This window comes from Rhinoderma darwinii, chromosome 7 (assembly GCF_050947455.1).
Source record: "Rhinoderma darwinii isolate aRhiDar2 chromosome 7, aRhiDar2.hap1, whole genome shotgun sequence".
Taxonomy (NCBI): Eukaryota; Metazoa; Chordata; class Amphibia; order Anura; family Rhinodermatidae; genus Rhinoderma; species Rhinoderma darwinii.
This window is the reverse complement of record NC_134693.1, coordinates 62,425,218-62,446,633: the sequence shown is the minus strand read 5'-3', so window position 1 is coordinate 62,446,633 and position 21,416 is coordinate 62,425,218. Positions and strand designations below refer to the sequence as shown.

Here is a 21,416-nt window from a genome sequence, read left to right as displayed (position 1 = left end):
CATTGCACCTAAATGCTCATCAGCATAAAGTTAATAAAACTAATTTCTCTACAAAGGAGGCAGTAAGCAGAAATGGAAAATAAACTTTAGAAACAGGTTAGTCTCCTCTACAACACCCTGTTACTAGTTTAATACGGACATTCTGGTGACAGACTCCATTTAAAGGATGGTTACTTGCATAAGTATTATAGTATAGAGCCCCACAAAGCCTGCTTATACATCTATATTTTAGTCTTCATTCAGTAATACAGTACCTTCAATTTCTTCTTCTGACTTTACAACAGTCTTTTTCTTTTTAGGGTTTTTTGGAGTCTTTTTTGATAGTTTCTTTTTATTTTTTGTTAATGGTGACTTCTGATTGGCATCTAAAATGGATTTAAAGTAAAACAGTTATTTTTAAATGTATAGACTATAGACTGTTTAAATTATACATAAATCCAAATTACATTGTACCTGCACCAGTATGGGCACAGGTATTTGGTAATTGTATCTTTTGTTCACAAATCGGTCAGAATTGGCAAGAAGAGCCAACTATTTATTCATACACAACCGGTTTTCATTAAAACGGTAAAAAATAAGAGGTTTGTAGAATTATCTTGATAAATAATATTGCTAATCGAAATAGTTATTCAGTTAATTTTGTATTGGCCACATTACCATTCAGTTTGTGGGTACTTAGCTATTTTTCGACACATGCAGAAGCACTCTTGTGAGGAAGGCCTACTAGGTATATCAAATATAAGATATTACGTTTTTGGCTACCAATAAGACAAACCTTTACCTACTTACCTTATCCACTTGCAATTGTTTTTTTTTTCTCTAAACCTACTAAAGACCTATAAGGTTTTGGCTTAATCTCAACAATACCTTTGACATTTGGGCACAGAGATCCAAGTCAGACACAACATGACTCAAATCTATGTTCTTTGGGGCTGATAATGTGCACCCAAACAGCCCATGTTACTAAATACCTTCTGTTTCGTCTTCATATTCTACTACAATCCTTCTTTTCTTCTTTCTTGGATTTTTAGATGTAGAGTATTTTGGATTCTTTTTGTCCTTTTTTGGGGCATTTTTTTTATGACGTGGAGATGCTTTTGCCTCATAAGAATCTAGATTAAAGTGAATACATTCTCTTATTCGTAAAATCAACACGACTGAGCATAGTCAACCATGCTGAAACTAGATGTGATCAAATCATTACTTATTTTTTTTTATTTGGCAAGTAATGTCAAATAAAGGAATCACTAAATAAGAATTCCATTGAGCAATTTTAATATTCCTTAATATTCCTTATGGCCAGGAAACCCAAAACAAGCAAGATCTGTTTTAGATTAGCTCTAAAAGTTCAGATTTCATCAGAACAAATATATTTAGAGGCATTCATGACAAACACTGCAATATACTGCAAACATAGGGACCTGATCAGCTTATAAACACACTTATCACTGAGTTTCAAATGTGTAAATTATTATTGTAATGTCATCTAAGTAGACATGTTCTCAGGGTCCGGTGATATTGCAACGGTGCCCATTTTTGCAACCATTGAATATCATTGCAGAAAAAGTACCTTCATCCTCATCTTCTGGATAAATTAGTTTCCTATATTTCTTCTTTTCTGGCCTCCTAGGGCTCCTTTTTCTAGTTTTTTTTGGTGAGGACAATGATGATGTTGGCCTGTTCTGTGACGGGTCTATAAATAAGTATAGATTTTTTTAACCCACTTTTTAAGACAAATTTATAACATTTTACTTTAGAGTATATCACAAATATCAATAAAATTCTTAATGTATTTCCCAGCTATAAGTGTAACATTTTCTATATATTTTGAAAAGAGTCTCAAATGTACCTCTAAATAAATGAAGAAGAAAGCAGGTGAAATGTCAGCATAGGGCTCGATGTAGCAAGTTATATGGAATGATTATAAAGTGCCTCAAAAATGTATTTAACTCTCCTGGAGTTTTTTTTAAATGATTTTTGGATAACAAAATTGAGTTACAGTTGACTTAATTAAACTTTTTTAATCATTAGAAAAATCTTAAAAATGCTTGCGGAAGTAAAATAAAACTGTACAACGTGAACATAAAAGTCCATCTGTCGCATTACTATGTTACATCGAATTATCGACATTTTAAGTGATTGTAGTTTCCTTGTAAACACAACATCATGAAGACATAAGAACACTTTAATCAACTCCAAGACAAGATAATTGAAAAGTGCCAAACAGGGGATGGATGCAAGAAAATTCACAATTCACTCAACATCTTTCGGAATATAGGTAAATCAGTTATTAATAAAGGAAAGGCTATGGCGCAACTCTAAATCTGCCCAGAGTAGGGTGTACTTAGAAACGTCAAGCAGGATATTAGTGCAGGAAGTCACTAAGGCCCCATTCACATCTCGTTTTTGCCCTATGCTTAGCGTGTTGCCTTCATGACACCATTTTAAAGATTATTATGATTACATATAGTTTGCACAAATAATTATGAGAATTATTATGAGAGTTGCTAATATTGCTGAATGCTGAATCATTTATAAATATGTATTTTTTTGTTTCTATTTTATTGAAATAATGTTGGCTATGATGCTATAGGGAATGCACTTTGGCATCAAGTGGTTGGCTACTAGCATTTATTCTATATGATTATTAGGGTGCATAAAAACTCTTAAAGTGTAGCTAAACGTTTGACAAACTTCTGACATGTCATAGTGACATGTCAGAAGTTTGGATTGGTGGGGGTCCCAGCACGGAGACCCCCACCAATCGCTAGAACTAAGCAGCTGAAGCACTCGTGTGGGCGCTCAGCCGTTTCGTGTCTGTTCGGCTTTTTCCGGAAATAAATGTATCGGAGTATGGACTCAATAGAAAGTCTATGAGCCCGTACTCCGATACATCGGCTTTCCGGGAAAAGCCGAACAGACACGAAGCGGCTGAGCGCTTACACGAGCGCTTTAGCTGCTTCGTTCTGGCGATTGGTGGGGGTCTCAGCACTCGGACCCCCACCAAGCCAAACTTCTGACATGTCACTATGACATGTCAGAAGTTTGTCAAACGTTTAGCTACACTTTAAGATAAAAAATAATCTTTAGATCTGAAACTGAACCTGTATCTGGTCTCTTGTGTCCACAATACTCATCTCACTCAAGAGTGAACCATTTGTTTGATAAGATCTTTCACAACAGTTTTCACATTGACATTAATGTAATGATATGTTAATCAGTGTCAAAGATTGCAGAATCAATATTGTTACATAGTAAAGCATGAAATAAATATATAAGGGAAGAACAATATTTCTTATAGGTTCCGTATGAGTTCGCTTTGCCTACAGTATTTTATTGATTGTGATTATGAATGGAATAAAACCACTGTGGAAATTGAACATGGACTCCGCTGAATAATCGGGCTCATTCCGCACTTCATGTTCTACACATCTAAATACTTTTGGATAATTGTGGCAACACTAGTGTGATGTCTGGAAAGTAGGAGTAAATGAGTCCGTGTCGCTGTCTTAGTGAGAACATGTGCATGAATCACTTTTTTGCTATTCTCGACAGTATATCTATGTGTAGTAATATTGGCACTGCGCTGAAGATGCATTACCAGATACACTGGGGGAACATACTAAGACTGGTATATGTAATGTATGACAGTACGTAATTACAGCACAGCATGTGGAGTATACTTTAGATGTTTGCATATCTATAGAGAAATATGGTGCAGCTACTGAACTATGCTGGGTATACCTTGGGTGGTTCACTGACAAAAAGTGAATGACAACTTTTGTAAATCACTCACTGGAGTGTGACTTTAGTCATGCCCCTTTTTTTCCCCTACGAATACAACATTTTCATAAAAAAGTAGTGCTGGGTTTTCGATAATCATAGCATGAAGCATTAAAGCCATTTTTCTATGATGTCGTTGTGTCCATTAGTCCCAGTGGATCAAGAGGCCCTTTAATCTTTGTTTTCAGTTTTTCCATTTTCAGGTCAATGTCATACAGACAAGTCCATTCTCTCAGTGCATCTACAAATGCATAGAGTTTCATCCCTGGTTGTCTTGCTGACTTATATGTGACATAGTAACATAGGCCATTATTGCGTCCATCCTGTAGGGCTTGATGACATTATAATGATTCTCATTTGTAACCACCTATAAAGGTCATCACTGAACAGTATCTTCTGCATCCCCTCCTGAACGTAAGAAACTTTTCTTCTTTCTCAGTCTACTTGAGCTCCATTTAGTTGTTTTTTTAGGAAGTTTGGCAACTTTTAGAGTTGCCCTTGAAGAGTCTATAAAGTAAATGTAGAGGCAATAACCTAGCTGCACTATTGGTTAGATTGGGTAGATATAAAACATGTATTGATACAGTGGCACATGTTTGTTTGCATAGAGTTAAGTTAATCCATGTCTCAACTATATGGCCATAAATTAGAGCATCTGTCATTGGAGAATTAAATAAGCACTACGGCCACCCCCCCCCCCTCGCTAAATCCACTTCCCCTCGTTTGAAAATGTGATAAAGTATATTGTAGTGAGTAGCAGTTCCGTTCCAGACCAGCGTTGAGTCACGTGATCTCAATTCTGACCACATAAATCTTACAGCGTGTGCCGTAGGAACCGGAGGTTAGTCTCTCAAAGCAAGTCTGTAAGACTCACATCGAGGGCCTCATAGACTTGCATTGATTTTCGGTCCCTATACAAGAAGCTATATGATTCAGGGAGTCAGAATGAAGATCACGTGACCCAATGGCAGCCCGGAACAAAGTGGCTACCCGTAAAATAAAGCACTCGGTAAGCCAATACACCACACTACATTTCACTTCATTACATTTTTAAGTGACAGTACTTGTTTTTACTGACCTCAAATTTTGCTGTGGTATGAAAATTTGGCAGTTGCAGAAAAGAAGCAAATTTTGTATATAGATAATGTGGGGCCCATAGCATAAATAAAAATGTGGCCCCTCTCAGGTGCTGTTTGACGACGATAACATATTCCTTAAGGCATGTTCACATGTGGCGGAATTGCTGTGGAATTCCGCTGCGGACAGGACGCACTGGAAATCCGCAGCAGACAGTCTGTCCATTAGTTTCCACACCTTTTTAGTTATCTTCGTGCAGACGTGGCGGACAACTACGCTGCGGACCATAGGCGGCGGTGCGGAATTTGGTGTCCGCAGCATACACTGGCTGTTGCGGACTTGATGCGTACTTGTGGCGTAATTTCTCCATTGACTTCAATGGAGTTGCAAAATTACGCAATGAAATCCGCAGATGTTATGTGTGTTGCGATGCGGATTGCTTTCGCAAACAGCATATTTCATCATTCTGGCTGGACCTATGTGTTTCGAGGTCTATAGCCAGACTGAGATGGAATGTTTTAAAAGAGAGCACCTGAATCCGCAACGACTAATCCGCAGCATTTTACTTCACATTTTAGGCAAAGGTGCAACGGAATTTGCGACACAGATTATGTGCGGCATTGATGCGGACCATGTCTGCAGAATTCCGCCATGTGTGACCATGCCCTACCCATCTCATTTTCTTTACTCAAGTACATTTTCTACTTCCTTCTTTGTTCACAGTACAGCACCAGATTATACCACATCCCTGTGCATTTTTTTGATTGAGGAGAATAGTTTAAAAAAATTACGCAAATTTAGCGCAAGTTATTATAGGAATTGAAAACGTATTTTATGCCCAAAACTGGCATGAATTCATCAATAAATGTGGGCCAAAGTCCCCTAATCAAATATCCTCAACCATCTTCATCCTTTCCTCGCAGCTATGTCTTAAAAGAAAAAAAAAAGTAAATATCTTTACATTTTACAGAACAGCTGATATATAGTAGAAGTCTAATGCTATGTTACTGGCTTTATTTTGTAGATGTATTACCCACATCTTACTAGAATGATCTTCCTAAAATAAAGCCACTTCAAGTTACCTTTTTTATCTAGGGGCACTGTTTTAGCTTTCTCTGGCACTGCTTCGTCTTTCTGAATGCGATCTGCATTAACATGAACAAGGTAATTTTTATGAGCTGTAATAAACACTAATATATTAAATATTAAGTATACAGCGAAAGCCATTCCAACCCCAAATTTGATTTGTATTTCAATAGCAATTGTGTTATATAGAAAAATTAGAGTTCCCCTCATTAATAACTACTGAGAAATAGAAAAAAAAAGACATCTGCATCTATCGAATAACATACATATTCCAAAAATGTCCCTTATTACACTCCCAGAAAAACGAAAACCATCTGACATTTAGTCATAGGCACTCCTAATAGTTTAAAGAGGAGAGGAAGACATGTAACAGTTAGGAAAACATTAGGGCTAATTTGTCGTTAATTTCCCGTATTTATTATGGGTGTTTCTCTATATTATGGAAACCCCCTTATCAAAAGAACGTTACAAATGACCATTACCATGTCTGTGTAGAAACTTTATATTTATAAAACTATCTGCAGATTCAATGTAGCATTACAGTATTTACACAGTACAGGAGGGGCCTGATTTATAGCCCTTTCCCTTGTCCCTTCTATATACCCACGTAATGCATGTAAGTCACCATAATTGCATATACAAAATGTTCCACAGGAGTTTATAGAGAGCAATTACTTAGGATGAGTAAATATTATTAACACCAATTTTCTGCCAAATCCATCCCTTTATCCTCGGGATAAACATCTCTAGTGCATTTTAAGAGTATATACACAACTCATAGAAACCCTATGTTCTCTAGATAAGTGGTTCTCCAGCTTTGTACTGTGGTTCACAAAGCTCATAATTTCACAAAACTATTGCGCACATCAAACAACTATTACATATTTTTTGAGGATTTGTTGAAAAAACGTATTTGTACTATGTACAGTATACTATCCAAAAATATATTGATGAAAGCCATAATGCAAAATGGACCTCTCAACATTTTTCCTCTATCAAAAAGAATTCTCACGCTCATTGACCATAAATTAACTCTTCTAGATGCCCGATCTTACATCCATATGACCTGTATGAAAAAGTAACTTCCCCCTTAAATGTAACTGGTTACACCATCTGTAGCCACAATACTTACAACCAAACAGTTGAAGAATTTTGACCCCCTTCTCTTTGTAGAACTGTTTTAATTCACATTGTAGGTTTCCGTGTATGGACTGTTAGTTTCAGGTCCAGTCATTGTATGTCTACTGAGTTCACGTAAGGACTTTGAATAGTCCAATCAAAAACTAAAAGAGTGCAAAATTTGTGGTTTGTCGACCATCAGAGACCCAGAGGGTCCTCCGGTGGGCCCAGATTCTAACACAATAATGGGTCTTAAAGGTCTAGCAGAAGACAACCCTATTTGGAGCCAATAACTTGCCGCTAGGGTCTATTTCTGTGTGTACAATGACAAGGACTAGGTTGAAATGAAGAGTGAACATGTACATGGTTTATATAGATGAACGGTGGGTCCTCAGATAATCACATCTGGTGGGCCCAAGAAACCCCAGTCCATCCCTGCCAACAACCTGCCTATTTGAATGTTAGTGTATGTTCACACGGCCTATTTTCAGACGTAATTCGGTCGTTTTACACCTCTAATTAAGCCTGAAAAAACTGCTCTAATATGTCGGAAAACATCTGCCCATTGATTTCAATAGGTTTTAACGATGTTTTATGCAGACGAGGTGTATTTTTACGCATCGCTGTCAAAAGACGGAGCATAAAAAGACGCCCGCCTCAAAGAAGTGCATGTCACTTCTTGGGACGTAATTGGAGCCATTTCTCATTGACTCCATTGAAAAACAGCTCCAATTACGTTCGTAATGGACGCCGCGAAAAACGCGTGCAATTTCAGACGTAATTTGCGTTGCCGTGTGAACATACCCTTAGTATAATGATCTTATTGTGGAATGCAGTGGACCGGGGTGTTTGCTTTAGACCAGATCTAAAGCAACTCTACAGCTACATGCATACGTCGTGCAATTTGATAAGGGAAATCTGCATCAAAACCACAGGTTAACACAAGTAATTCCACTAGTAAAATTCACACTTAATATTGTGCTTTTAAGCATTTTTAGATGCGTATTTTGCATTTTGACATGGCAACAGCTGCGAATTATCTGCTGCGGAATTTGGTGTTTTTTAAAAAAAAAATAAACTTGTCAAATAGAATTCTAACGGAAACACAAAATAAATTGACAAGCTGTGTTTTAAAATACCTATGTGGATAGGTATACCTAACATGTAAAAAGTCTGGTTATTTTAGCTAGTCTGAAAATTAATGGCATTGATGGATGTAATAAAAAAAAAAAAAAGGGAAAGGCAGTCATAAATATGTTACAACAAATGTCAATAAAGAAATGAGCTACAATGATATCAGTTTTAATAAATGGGGGATTTTGATGCAGATTGGCTGCTAATTTTACCCTATACATTGAAAAGCCATAGTGTGTGATGGATTTGTGTAAAGGTGCTGGATTTACAGGTAAAGGGTCTGTTGAGTCTAAGTATGGAAAGAGTATACCTACATGAAGAACACCACGAAAAATATTCCCTAGATACATTTATTGCAGTCAACAATCTGACTTATTGCGTAATAGCTTATGGGGAATGAAGCATGGTAATAACGGTGAACCCGCTGAATAATAGCAAAAACCTAAAGTTCGGAGTCTGACACACCAAAATAATTTAAAACAAAGATTTCTTTATTAAATACATCTTAAAATCAACATAAATAAAACAGAGATGATTTCCACAGTGTAGAAAGACAACCAGATAAATTGTATATAGTATATCCAAATATATGGGTAATGGGTGACACTGTTCAAATATAGGATTTTATCAACGGTATATTACAATTTATATAATGTACATATACTGATACATACATCAGTAGAACAAACTAGTCAGCAACAAGACAAATTATTTATATATTTATTCACATTTAAAGTATGATTGGAGTAAATATAAGTTAATGAGTGTACACCAGTGTACATACCCCTGATTAAAGCCAATTAGAAAAATCAGTATTAGTACTATACATGAACCAAATACATGGCTCAGTTTGACCTCGTAAAAAATCCACAAAGCAAAGTCAGGGCAGTGGCTGTGTTGTCAGCCATAGGTGCAGACACTCAATGAAAAATAGGTTTAATCTAATGAAGATCATTTGCTGAACAAAGTGCATAGCTGAAAACCAAGTTCATACCCATTAGAACAGGTCACCGTCTCTGGCGTCAACCCCGACGCGCGTTTCGGCCCGGAAGCCTTCGTCTGGGTGACCCCCAGACGAAGGCTTCCGGGCCGAAACGCGCGTCGGGGTTGACGCCAGAGACGGTGACCTGTTCTAATGGGTATGAACTTGGTTTTCAGCTATGCACTTTGTTCAGCAAATGATCTTCATTAGATTAAACCTATTTTTCATTGAGTGTCTGCACCTATGGCTGACAACACAGCCACTGCCCTGACTTTGCTTTGTGGATTTTTTACGAGGTCAAACTGAGCCATGTATTTGGTTCATGTATAGTACTAATACAGATTTTTCTAATTGGCTTTAATCAGGGGTATGTACACTGGTGTACACTCATTAACTTATATTTACTCCAATCATACTTTAAATGTGAATAAATATATAAATAATTTGTCTTGTTGCTGACTAGTTTGTTCTACTGATGTATGTATCAGTATATGTACATTATATAAATTGTAATATACCGTTGATAAAATCCTATATTTGAACAGTGTCACCCATTACCCATATATTTGGATATACTATATACAATTTATCTGGTTGTCTTTCTACACTGTGGAAATCATCTCTGTTTTATTTATGTTGTTTTTAAGATGTATTTAATAAAGAAATCTTTGTTTTAAATTATTTTGGTGTGTCAGACTCCGAACTTTAGGTTTTTGTAAGTATGGAAAGAGTAACCGGAAATGAATTACAGTTAAAGAGGCTCTATCACCAGATTCTCAAATCCCTATCTCCTATTGCATGTGATCGGCACTGCAATGTAGAGAACAGTAAAGTTTTTTGTTTTTTTTAAACTTTCATTTTTGGCCAAGTTATGAGCTATATTATATATATGCAAATGAGCTTTGAAATGGACAACTGGGCGTTTTTTTTTTTGTTATTTCCAACTGGGCGTGTATTGTGTTTTTAACTGGGCGTGTTTATGTGTATGACGCTGACCAATCCGTGACCAGTCAGCGTCATACACTCCTCTCCATTCATTTACAAGCAGCACATTGTTCTTACTAGAACGATGTGCAGCCAGATACACAAGTGTCCTGATAATGAATACACATGAAATCCAGCCTGGACGTCATGTGTACTCAGAATCCTGACACTTCTGACTCTTTTCTTTGAGATTGCAGCAAGCCACTCGTAATCTCGCGAGATTACGAGGTAAACAAGATTTCGCTTCTATTGCGAGTCAGAAGTGTCAGGATTCTCAATACACATGACGTCCAGGCTGGATGGTCATGTGTATTCATTATCAAGGCACTACATTAACGTTAATCAAGTGTCCTGATAATGAATACACATGATCATCCAGCCTGGAGGTCATGTGTATTGAGAATCCTGACACTTCTTACTCTTTTCTCTGAGATTTCCAGCAAGAGAAACGAAATCTCGTTTACCTCGTAATCTCGCGAGATTACGAGTGGCTTGCTGCAATCTTACAGAAAAGATTCAGAAGTGTCAGGATTCTGAGTACACATGACGTCCAGGCCGGATTTCATGTGTATTCATTATCAAGACACTTGTGTATGTGGCTGCACATAGTTCTAGTAAGAACGCTGTGCTGTTTGTAAATGAATGGAGAGGAGTGTATGACGCTGACTGGTCACGGATTGGTCAGCGCCATACACATAAACACGCCCAGTTAAAAACACAATACACGCCCAGTTGGACATAACGAAAAAAAAACGCCCAGTTGTCCATTTCAAAGCTCATTTGCATATATATAATATAGCTCATAACTTGGCCAAAAATGAACGTTTTAAAAAAAACAAAACACGTTACTGTTATCTACATTGCAGTGCCGCTCACATGCAATAGGAGATAGGGATTTGAGAATCTGGTGACAGAGCCTCTTTAAAATGCTACATTCTAAGTGTGGAGTCCATGGAAAACGGCTCCATTTACGTCTGAAGAAGTGACATGACACTTCTTTGGTGCGGGCGTCTATTTACGCGCCGTCTTTTGACAGCGACGCGTAAATATACGCCTCGTGTGAACAGACAAACGTCAGCCCATTGCTTTCAATGGGCAGATGTTTGTCAATGCTTTCAAGCCGTAATTTCGGACGTAATTCGGGGGTTAAAACGCCCAAATTACGTCCGGAAATAGGCCATGTGAACATACCCTTACAGTGCGGAATCCACATTGAAAATCTGCTGCAAGTTCGTAATGTCTGAAATTACCGTAAGGTTTGTAAATCAAAGTTTTTTTCCTTTCTATCTCAGGTGAATGTTTTATATTTAAAGTTAATGTGAAACAACAGAATAATCTTATGCCTGCATTATCACAGCAAATCAACGCTTGTTTCAATATGGAGTTTTGTATCCTATTCGATGCAAATATAATATGTATAATATGTTTAAATAGCATATAAAAATATCTCTGATCAGAACAATATATTTGACTCTACCCTCTGGTGCGTCTTCTGGCACTTGGTCTTCTGGTTTCTTAGAGGGTTCTGGAGGTTTATCTCTCTCATCACGAACTTGTGGGTCTTGGGAGGAAGGAGATGATCGATCATGCTGTGGTGGTTCTTTGGTAGATGGAAATATTAATATATTAATATTAATAGACCATCATAGACAGATGGATAGGTTTTGTTAAGAGTCTGGAACAACAGATCAGCCACAAAGCGTTAAACCACTCATCAAACCGGGGGGGGGGGGGGGGCTACACCTTCATGAAGTGGGTGTCCATGGTCGAGCAGCTGCACACAAGCCTAAAATCTCCATGGTAAATTTTGATCATTGGCTGGTGTAGGGTCTCTTGCACACGACCATTGTGCCACTCGGGCCGTTTTTGACAGTATCAGAGTGGCACCCGATAGTCTTCACGGACCCATTCACTTTAGCGGGTGAATCGGGTCCGTGAAAAATGGTCCAAGTCTCTGATCCGAGGAAAGATAGAGCATGTCCTATCATTCCTCGGATCACAGACGGGACTCGGACGGCACACACGGTCATGTGCATGAGGCGTAAAGCATACCGCCACAGGACTCTAGAATAGTGTAAATGTGTTCTGTGGAATGATCTGGCAGTCTAATTGATAAATCTACGTTTGGCAGATGCCTGGCAGATGGCACCTTGTGAAATACATAGTGCCTATTGTAAAATTTAGTGGAGAATGGATAAAGGTCTGGGGCTCTATTTCAGGGTTTGGGCTAGGCCACTGATTTCCAGTAGAGGGTAATATTAATGCAGAATACAAGGACATTTTTCACAATTGTATGCTTTCAGGTTTGTGGCAACAGTGTGGGAAAGGCCCTTTCCTTATCCAGCATGATTGTGCCCCTGTGCACAAAGCGAGGTCCATAAAGACAGAGTTTAATTATTTTGGTGTGGAGTAACACTCAATTTCACTTATTATGACCCCCATAACAACTTCTCAGGCAGTAGGTATTGCTTTGTGATCTTATAGCTCTCTCTCACATGATTTCAAGGCCGAAAGTCCGGGACAGGACTGGGTATTTATACTAGAATGGATGCTTCTGGGCATGGGCAGTAGCCTTGAGCTGTCCTGCTTGTATGTAGTAAGAAAAATATCAGGTTTCCAAGTACAGACTATATGATGTATGCAGTACAGACTGTACAGGTGGTGTTACTATGTGTGCACAGTCTATGCTACCATGAGGACAGTCCCGGCAGAATAGAGGATGGGCAAGGAAGCACAGTGCATACACAACCATCTCAATAGGAACAACTGATATATTTTTCCAACAGTAAGAACAAAATTAATTTCAATTCATATAAAAATTCTGTTTAAAGAGGACCTGTCATTTCTCCTGACAAGTCTATTTTAGTAAATACAATTCTGGAGCATCTTTACGTAGAACTATGTGGTGTGCCATTCCCCTATTATTCCTCCTACAAATTTATGAATAAATTGGCAACAGGGTGTTACCAGTTGGGGGTGTGTCTCTACACAGACTGACACTGTCCAATGACTGCTGACAGTATCAGACTGTGTAGGGACACGCCCCTTTGACAAGGAGAATGGTAACTCCCAGTTGTCATTTTATTTATTGGTTTCTAAGAGGAAAAACAGAGGAACAGCATAATGCAGAGCTGTAAGAAAAGATGCGCCAGAATTGTTTTTTTTTAATAGGGAATATTAATATTTAATAATACAAACATGTCAGGAGAGCTGACGGGTCCTCTTTAAATATAATGTCTGTATTAAGACGACAGCTGTAATAAATTATGATTATTGGTGATTTTTATGAATTTTAGATTACATTCCCTAACATGGTCTGTACCTAAATGTATCAAAACTAGTGCAAAAAACAGTTTTGATAAATTTCCCCCATCAAAGTATATAATTCACAGTGTGATAATTTGGTTACTTACTGGCACAATTGTCTTTATAGTCTGGACAGCATTTGCCATATCTTTCACAGCCAGGATCACAATCACATTGCTGTCCTCTTATGAAGCCCTCATGGCATCGTCCTTTGCATGAGCCATCTGCATATAATGTATAGTCAGTCAATAACCAGTTCTCACTCATCTGTATTTCATATTTCATACCTGGAGACTGGAGAGAGATATCGGCCCCTCATGTTTCTTGCCTGACTACCTACTTACTATATCTTGTATTCCCTGAGCGGTAGGTATAATGTCCTTACTTACTTCGAAATTATATAGTAAAAAAGGTTTTAGCTATGAATGTTAGCATTTTTTTTTTCTTCATTAAGTACTTGATATAATGAACCTACCTGTGGTTCAGTTGAAGACGCTCCAGCCACACTAGAAAAGTTTCATGGAAGGATGGGGTACCTGAATGCAAATCTATTTACTAGACAATTACAGTGTTGGAATCGGAGCCCATAGTGATATTATGCACATCGATTACTGCACTGATTGCCGTAGATCACAGTGTGATACTGCACATTATCACCAGTAATATTAGTCTATGGGGGTGTGTATGTGTTTCATGCACCCTCCCATAGACTAATATCACTGGCGATAACACGCTGAAGTTTACCAGAATTTGACGGCATGATAATTGATGTGTGTAATATCGCCGTGGAGCCCGGGTCTCACATACACAGTTACTGTAGAGGCCATGTGCATATTTCTGACTAAAAACCTATTGCTGGATTTTGCAGGAATACTGTTTCACAGGCATACCATTATAGAAAAGTAATGTTTACTAACAAACGCAGACTCCATTTACAGATTTATACTTGGTCTCAAAAACTGATTTTCTATAGTATCTGATGTGGAAAATATCTTAGTTGCAAATTGCCCCTGCTTTGCAAAAGCAGCTCATTCCTAAAAGGAAAGGTTGATAACCTCTGCTTAAAGCGTAACTAAACTTTTAAAATACTTTTGACATGTCATAGTGACATGAAAGAAGAGGCAGAAATGCTGGGGTGAGCGCTGTGCCGCTTCGTTTCTTATCGGCTTTCCTCGGAATGACAAGCGAGTGATATACAGGCTCAATAGAAAGTCTATGTGTCCGTACACCGCTCGCTCGACTTTCTGAGCACTGAGACCCCACCGATAAAAACTTCTGACATGTCACTATGAGGTGTCAGAAGTTTTTTTAAAAGTTTAGTTAACCTTTAACACTTCTTTTTAGTGAGCCTAATAGCTTTCTTATAAGGGTATGTTCACACGCACTGTTTTCTAACGTAAAAAACGCTGTAAAAAAATTTGCAAAAAACGCAAGTTGCTCCAAAAACGTCTCAAAATCAGGAGCTGTAAAACGCCTGAATTACGTCTGAAACCACTGCGTAGTTAGGTCTTAGGTGTTGTTCTGACCTTAATAAAGTCAATAAACTGTAATAGATAGTATTAATGTAGCATTTAATGGGCATATGGTGTACAGAGATGAAGTCCTTACCCGGTAATAATGATTCTCTGGAAAAATAAGGACATTCTGACGAGCATCATTTTTTAGCAAGCAGATTTTACTTGATCTTGCGAAAAAGTTTCAAAATTTATGAGGACATACTGGCCCACATTTATTAAGACTAGAGTTTTATACACCAGTCTAAAAAAAAAGATTGTTGGAATGAATTGCACCAAATTTATTAAACAGCGCATGTCTCTTAATAAATTTGGTGCAGTTTGGATCATCCTAGAGACGTAAAATTAAATTTAAGCCTACTATGACCAGGCGTAGATTTGCACCATAATATGTGGCCTTTTTTGGATTTAGTATTAGTAAATCTGTTTAAAAGTTGTAGGCCACTCCCACTTTCTGTAAACCATGCCCACTTTCCCTACTCTTTTAACACTGGCAAGTGCCGAGAAAAGTTCGAAATGGCATCTGCCATAATTTGCGACTTTTTAGGCTCAGTTTACACCAAAAACTGGTACAAACTGATGAATACATTTTTGTCACTATCCTCACTGAAACGTGGCAACTGAGCTGGCTTGTAAATGATGCTGCGTGTTAACCTCAGAGGTTACCTGTTGTGCAAACTGTCTTGTAGTCCTGACAACATTCCATATAAGACATACAGTTATAATCACAATGGCACGGATCCACTCGCAAATACCCTTGACCACATCTCCCAAAACAGCTTCCTTCACCTATAATTAAACACAAAAATCGCCTATTACTGCCAAACAAAAATGATTTATCAAATAAGTTATTTATTTAGTTGAATACGAAACCTACCTTCAATATTCAAAATGGTTCTATGTGTCCTAAAATTTGCCTAAAATATTTTGCCAAAATTGCAAAAAAAATTGCACACTTGGGTATTGGCTGTCTGTCGTCTGCTAAAAATTGGAAATCCATGACCTCAGCCAGGTTACCTTTAGAGAGTAATAGCTCTTTCACCTAAACCAGTCAACTCCGATGATGCTTTTAGTGCTAAAAAAAATACTCTCTTTAGACATAGAGCATGTGTATCTAGAGTATGGGAATATTATCCTTGTGGGAAGAGCACAATTGCGGTTATTAACTATGTGAGGGACATTATTACTATGTCGGGGGCCCAAAGATGGGCACTATTACTGTGTGGGGCACTAAGAGGAGCACTATTACAGTGTGGGGCATAGAATGTAATCTATTACTATATGGGGCACTAAGAGGAGCACTATTACTGTGTGGGTCACTATTACTATGTGGTGTTCAAAAGGTGGAACTTTTACTATGTGGAGTACAGAAGGGCACTTTTACTGTGTGTGGAGCACCAAGTGGCGCACTATTACTATGCAGGGTACTACTTCTGTTTGGGGCACTTTTACTGAGGCACTATTTGTTTGTCACTATTATTTTGGGGGGCACTATCTATCTGGCCCAGCATTAGGGTGGCAGCACGATGGGGAGTTTTTGTAGAGGGTGGGGAAGGTGCTGGAAAAGCAAGGAGTCAAAAATCTCTAGGCAGCAAACTCTGCAGAGATGAGTCATGACTGGAAGAAGTCTTCAAGGTGTTGTTGGCCAGATAGGAAAGAAAAGGAAGAGTGAACAACAATAAGGACTTGCACCTCAAATTGTTAAATTGCATCTCTAAATAGATAGAATTGTTTTAACTATGTTTAATTGACTGTGTGGACATCAGTAGAAAATGAACAAAATGTTCAAGAGAAGTGCCCCCACTCGTGAAAACTTTGCACTGAACCCACCTATGTATTAAAAGGGACCTGATGGCAATGCCGTCCTGCTGTTTTGATCAGAGAGCAGACCAGGAGAAAATCTCTCCACACAAGAGAAAGTAGATTTTTGTTTCATCTCTTTTTCCCATCCCTTGGTTGAACTTGGTGGACATGTGTCTTTTTTCAACCGTACTAACTATGTAACTATGTAAAACATGCAGAAAAACAAAAAACAAGACAAAAACAACTTTATGTCTCTTTCAGAATGCACAATGCCATGTTTTTGTCAGGATTTTGCTTTAGTAAGTATAACCCATAACTAGGAGTGGAACATAAACACACAAAAATTATAATGGAAAGATGGCTTCGACTTACTGAAATAGTAACATACATAGTACAGCTGAAAAAATACATATATCCAACAAGTTCAACCAGGATATTGACCAAATACTGACCAAAATACGCCTGTGTGAACGTGGCCTTAGATATACAATAGTGTAAGCCATAATATGTTTATTTATTTTATTTTATTTTTTTCTCTAAAAAGGTCAGTAATGTATGTGCAAAACTAAGGGTATGTTCACACGCTAGCTTCCTTTTACGTCTGAAAAGACAGACTGTTTTCAGGAGAAAACAGCTGCGTCGTTTCAGACGTAAAAGCTCATCCTCATATTATGCGAGGTGTCTTTGACGCCCGTAATCTTGAGCTGTTCTTCATTGACTGCAATGAAAAACGACTCAAATTACGTTTCAAAAAAGTGTCCTGCACTTCTTTGACGAGGCAGTCATTTTACGCGTCGTCGTTTGACAGCTGTCAAACGACGACGCGTAAATTACTGGTCGTCGGCTCAGTACGTCGGCAAACCCATTCAAATGAATGGGCAGATGTTTGCCGACGTATTGTAGCCGTATTTTCAGGCGTAAATCGAGGTATATTATGCCTCGTTTACGCCTGAAAATAGGTCGTGTGAACCCAGCCTTATAATTAATATAATAATTTAGAATTTTACCATGTGAATTTAAGACAATCAGACACCCAGAAACAATTTAGTATGGGGCTACAAAACAACACAATGCAGCAACATGATTCTGTGAGAGGTGACAGCTTTAGCTTATAGGACAATTGGACAGCATGATATTTTCCTTCCACTAATTTTGCTTCAAATTGCCCTTCAGAGGCTTCTAAAATGAGCTAGAAGCATTAAAAAGGTATAAAGTAAATTCTACATTTGTCCTTTGTCTGTAATGTTTACGTCTTGATGCTCTTTATGACCCAGGGAAGATATTTACTTGGTAGATAGTGATTCCACTTGTTGTATTTTACTTAAATCCATTACATGTTGTAAATGCATGGCCAGACATTAACAGGAATGAATACAATACATAGAAAATCACATATATTTTATGTCGGTTGGAAGGTATAAAGATGTAAATGACTTACCTGGATGGGACTGTCAATTGTTTTCCTTCTGTTCACTTTGAAATACATACTTCCCCACCACAACAACACTTTTAGTGCGTGTTTGGGCACAGCAACCATGGTGAACCAGTGTGCCACTGTTGCTTAACCCCTACCTGCTCTACGCAGTACTATTTTGTTGTTCTGAGCCTACTGGCCTACTGGAGCATGGACTTCTTATAACACACCCTGATGTACCACATGGTCATGTCCAGGATGGATTATTAGGCAATACTTTGCTTCTTACAATATGCTAATAATGAGGCGTGCCCACCCCGAGATGACCCCGGTTTTGACCGTTTGTATAAACTGAGTCCCCTATTAGACCATTTCAAGCATACACCCCTGAGAAGTGTATTTCTATTGACGAGTCCCTGGTACATTTTAAAGGGAGGCTTCCATTCCGCCAGTACCTGCCAAGTAAGAGGGCAAGGTATCGCGTGAAGATGTATAAGCGGTGTGAAAGTGCATCAGGGTATACTTACAAATTTAGGGTATATGAAGGGAAGGACACCAGTATTCAGCCCCCAGAATACCCTACGTTACTGGGAGTTAACGCAAAAATTGTGTGTGATTTGGTGTAACTGGCAAGAGGGGAAAGAGTCAAAAGAGGTGCAGAGTCTGCTCAAAGAGGGGGATAAGTGAGGACACATTATACCAATGCCCCGAATATACCAATATACCAGTAGTCTGAAAAACCAGGTCACCGTATAAAAGAGTGTTATAAAATGTACCATATATCCCTTAATTTTTTATTTACCCCAGTTTTATTTACCCTCATGCACTCCGCACACCTTATCCCCCTCATCTTTCCCTTCTGAGCCCTGCCGTGTGCCCAGGCAGCAGATAACAGCCACATGTAGGGTATTGCCATATCCGGGAGAACCCACATTACAATTTATGGGGTGTATTTCTACGGTGGCACTTGCTGGGCACAATATATCAGTCACTGTAATGGCATATATGTATAGAAAATTGCAAATCTCACTCTTCATCATCTCTTTTACACAATACTTTTTACACAATTAAAATTCAGAAATATGCTAATTTTTGTATATTTTTACTAAGTGTTGCTATTTTTCACAAATAAACACTGAATGTATCGAGCAAATTTTACCACTTTCATAAAGTACAATGTGTCACTAGAAAAATAATCTCAGAATTGCTTGGATTAATAAAAGCAGTCCAAAGTTATTACCAGATAAAGTGATTCGTCAAATTTGAAAAATGGGGTCTGAGACTTAAGGCCCAAACTAGCAATAAAAAGGTATAAAAATTAGTAGTTGCTCTGTGACTCTCTGTGGAGCTGTTCTTCAGGGAAAATGCAAAGGCTCTTTTGTCTTCACGTATAAAAGAGTTTTATTGCATAAACAGTAATTGCAATGCACAAGATCACGCATTTCTAACACCCCAGGTAAAACAGATACATTGTGTTATGCCTAGTGTAGGGCCTGAGCGGGTGATATATAATACAAGAATTATCTTACTGGTGTTCTATGAATCCCCGTGTCATACACCACCACTCCAACTCAAATTTTCAAGCTAAAAAGGTTGCCTGGTTAAGAAAGACCATTCTTAAATACATTATTAGGAAATTCCAAGTTAATTGACAGGGGCCCCCATCTACTTGCCAGAGAGGAGAATGGCTATAAAGAGTGCGTCACATTGGAATACCCAGCATATCAGAGCATTACATGGATAGCTCATTGATTGCTTAATTTCCTTTGTGATGGTACTACAAGGAAATTAAATACTTGCTGCCAGGTTCCTCCATAGATCACAACTGACTGCAAGAGGGTTCCTTCAGAGGAACACCCTGTGATCATCTTATGGTACCCTGCTAACAAAAAGAGATTGTCAAAACCGGACAACCCTTTTAAAAATTGTAAATGTAATCTTTTTTATACTCTTTTCTTGTTTAACAGTTTTAGGCTCTGTTCACATCTGAGTCATGGTTTCCGTTTATAACGGAAACCCCAACGCAGTGCCAGATCGGTCATACGACAGATGCCACTAGCACCTGAAGGACTATTGACTTACGTTTCTGGCGGGTTCCATCATGGTATCTGGTATTTTGACGGAAAAGGTAGCACTGCTTGAAAATTTAAATGTGTCCTTATGTATATTGTTTATCAGTTCTATATATCATGTTGTTTGCTTAGCTTTTATGTCTCTTAAACTATCAATTGACGGGAATGTAATGATGATGTATGTATTTTAATGTCGCAAAATAAGCCTGTTAAGCCGTGCCTATTTTCAATCAACCCACCAAAAATAAATAAACTGGCTGGAAAACTTCAGATGTCTGTGTTTTTTTAGGAGAACTGCCAACATTTATAGACATGTCTAAATATGAATGTGTTGTAGCTTCATATTTCCTTAGTCACCCAACCACATTCCTAATCACTGTGCATTTCTGGATCCCATTTATAAAGAGATACACATCTTTACTGGACAGTGGTGTATCTCAGGACATGAAACTTAAAGCTGTCCATACACTTTACATTAGATGGTCGGCTGGTCCCGCCAAAATCAGCGGATTCGGCCAACATACATCTATTGTGTATGGCCAGCTTTACTCAAAAGTTGTCGATAGACCTTTGCCATGATCCCCCACCATTGTCCTGATGAAAGCAGGTATTGGCACTCTGTTTGCCACTGTTTGCACTCAACCAGTCTATGAGCAGCTGCCATGACAGACACCCTGTCAAACTCTTTAAATGATACTCTTTTTAGAGAATACCAGCACCACTTTAGCACAATGATGAGAGTCATCATCTTCCAATAGCACAAAAGCTGATGTTTTACATTTAGGTGTACTGCTGCAAACTATTATATAATTGTATATTCTGCTTTTTGTAACCCCTTTTATGCTACCACACAATGATTGCTACTATACAGCAAAATACAATATGAAATAAATGTTTATAACTTCAAGATTTATAGCTAAAGTATAATGCCAACTTTGAGCATCATTTCATTTTACGGTCCAAAAATCTGTGCTGAACACCTACATGATATAGACTACATAGACCAAAGTATTGGGACACACCTCTTAATCATAGAATTCACATGTTTAATTCAGTCCCATAGCCACAGGTGTATAAAATCGAGCACCTAGTCATGCAGTCGCTTGTACTAATTTGTGAAAGAATGGGTCGTTCTAAAGAGG

The 21,416-nt window shown here is 38.1% G+C and overlaps 1 protein-coding gene across 1 annotated transcript in view; it reads right to left on the bottom strand.

Moving 5' to 3' along the window:
- The window catches only part of PRG4 (proteoglycan 4), a 73,153-nt gene that overhangs the window by 35,739 nt on the left and 15,998 nt on the right, over nucleotides 1-21,416 (bottom strand). The window contains 5 exon segments of the mRNA XM_075832489.1: nucleotides 255-365; nucleotides 5,943-6,005; nucleotides 11,643-11,765; nucleotides 13,579-13,695; nucleotides 15,652-15,774. Coding sequence (XP_075688604.1) covers nucleotides 255-365; nucleotides 5,943-6,005; nucleotides 11,643-11,765; nucleotides 13,579-13,695; nucleotides 15,652-15,774 — 537 coding nt within the window.